At 50.5% G+C, this 1,365-nt stretch overlaps 1 protein-coding gene across 1 annotated transcript; it reads right to left on the reverse strand.

The window, feature by feature from the left end:
• Positions 1–450: 450 nt before the first annotated feature.
• On the reverse strand, positions 451–912 carry Pmar_PMAR025380 (conserved hypothetical protein; the record flags this gene model as incomplete). The annotated part of the gene is made up of 1 exon (XM_002781059.1): positions 451–912. A coding segment is annotated over one exon (462 nt), but the record flags the coding sequence as incomplete, so codon positions are not given.
• Between the last annotated feature and the right edge of the window lie 453 nt (positions 913–1,365).

A 1,365-nucleotide genomic window follows, 5' to 3' on the forward strand; every position in this document is an offset into this window, starting at 1 on the left:
TGATATTCCTTTGATAATTGGCCTTGGTGTATCGGCACGCAAGTGATATACTGTTCCGCTCCTACGGCAGGAATGACCAGAGAACTTCAGGAACTGCATAAGGTCCACCTCGCCAATAGAGTTCGGTAGAAACTGGGCCAAGCTTTTAACCTCCGCCGTAAACTTCTTATAGATTTTGTGGAAGATTCTAAGTGGCCTGGCCGTCGCGTCTCGGAGGGCGATCATAGTGTGGCAGCAGCACCATTTCCCCCTTCGTTCACACACAGCCTTCGAAGCATCACACGAGGTCTCCACGTACTCAATCTTGTTGACTTTGGTGATACCGGGATGTATTCTAATATGAGTTCCAGGGACCCCAGGTAGTATCTCAGTGATATCCTGGCTTCTTATGCGCAGAAACTCGCCGGACCTTAGGCTCAGTGATATCCCGCTGAGGAAAGCTGATCGTACAAGGCCTTTCTCTGGTTTACCCTCGGACTGGGATTCCGGACAGTCAAATAGGAACTTGATTGCACTCTCGGGCATAATGGCAGCGCGCTTGGCATCCCGCTGGGGCCTTACGCGTGAAACGGCTTGCATAGCTTGCTTAATCAGCGCTTCATCCGCGACATCCATGGTGCTAAAGCCTTCCAGTTTCTGCAAAGTTCTCAGAGCTGTAATTCGCTTCTGTGCTGAGGTCGAGTTCAGCTCAGTTACATCCAACAGGCATCTGATGGATCGGATAACTTTCCCGGCGTTGAGAGGGAAGGACAACCCCATCTCATAGAACTCTCTCCTTGCCCTCTCGTAGCCTCTTCTTGTGTCCTCACTTATCGAGAGCCCTAGTAGCTCCAGATTCTGAGTAGTAGCCTCAGCTGAACCGTGTGCAGGCTGCATCTCGTTCCACTTAGTGAAGGCAGAGTTTTCTGACATGTAAGATGTTGAGGTCCAACGATGACGGACAAATCTGGGGTACCTCAAGTTGGCCCACCCAAATTGACAGGAACTCAGTCGGATTCGCAAACGAGAAACCGAGCAGTATCTTAAGGGGGAGTGAACGTCACAACTTTTTGGAGGACTTGACGTGGTACTTCCGGCCACGACCTCGGCATTTGACCGGTGGACACCAACGAAGCACGAGTTAACCTAGAGATATCGTCAGCTATGTTGTTCAGGGTCCCGGCAATGTGATGAGCATTGAGTCGATAACGGAGGTCGCCGAATTTTCGAACGACAGAAGCAAGGCTCATAGAACGCGACCTGAAACTTCTTAGTACTGACACCGTACATGTGTTGTCAGAGAAGCATCTGATATAAGTCTCCCGGGGAGCACATATTGCCCAGATGCATTCGCAGCCGTATAGACTGCGAGTAGCTCGAGGAAAT

The sequence above is a fragment of the Perkinsus marinus genome, assembly GCF_000006405.1.
Source record: "Perkinsus marinus ATCC 50983 genomic scaffold scf_1104296943618, whole genome shotgun sequence".
Taxonomy (NCBI): domain Eukaryota; phylum Perkinsozoa; order Perkinsida; family Perkinsidae; genus Perkinsus; species Perkinsus marinus.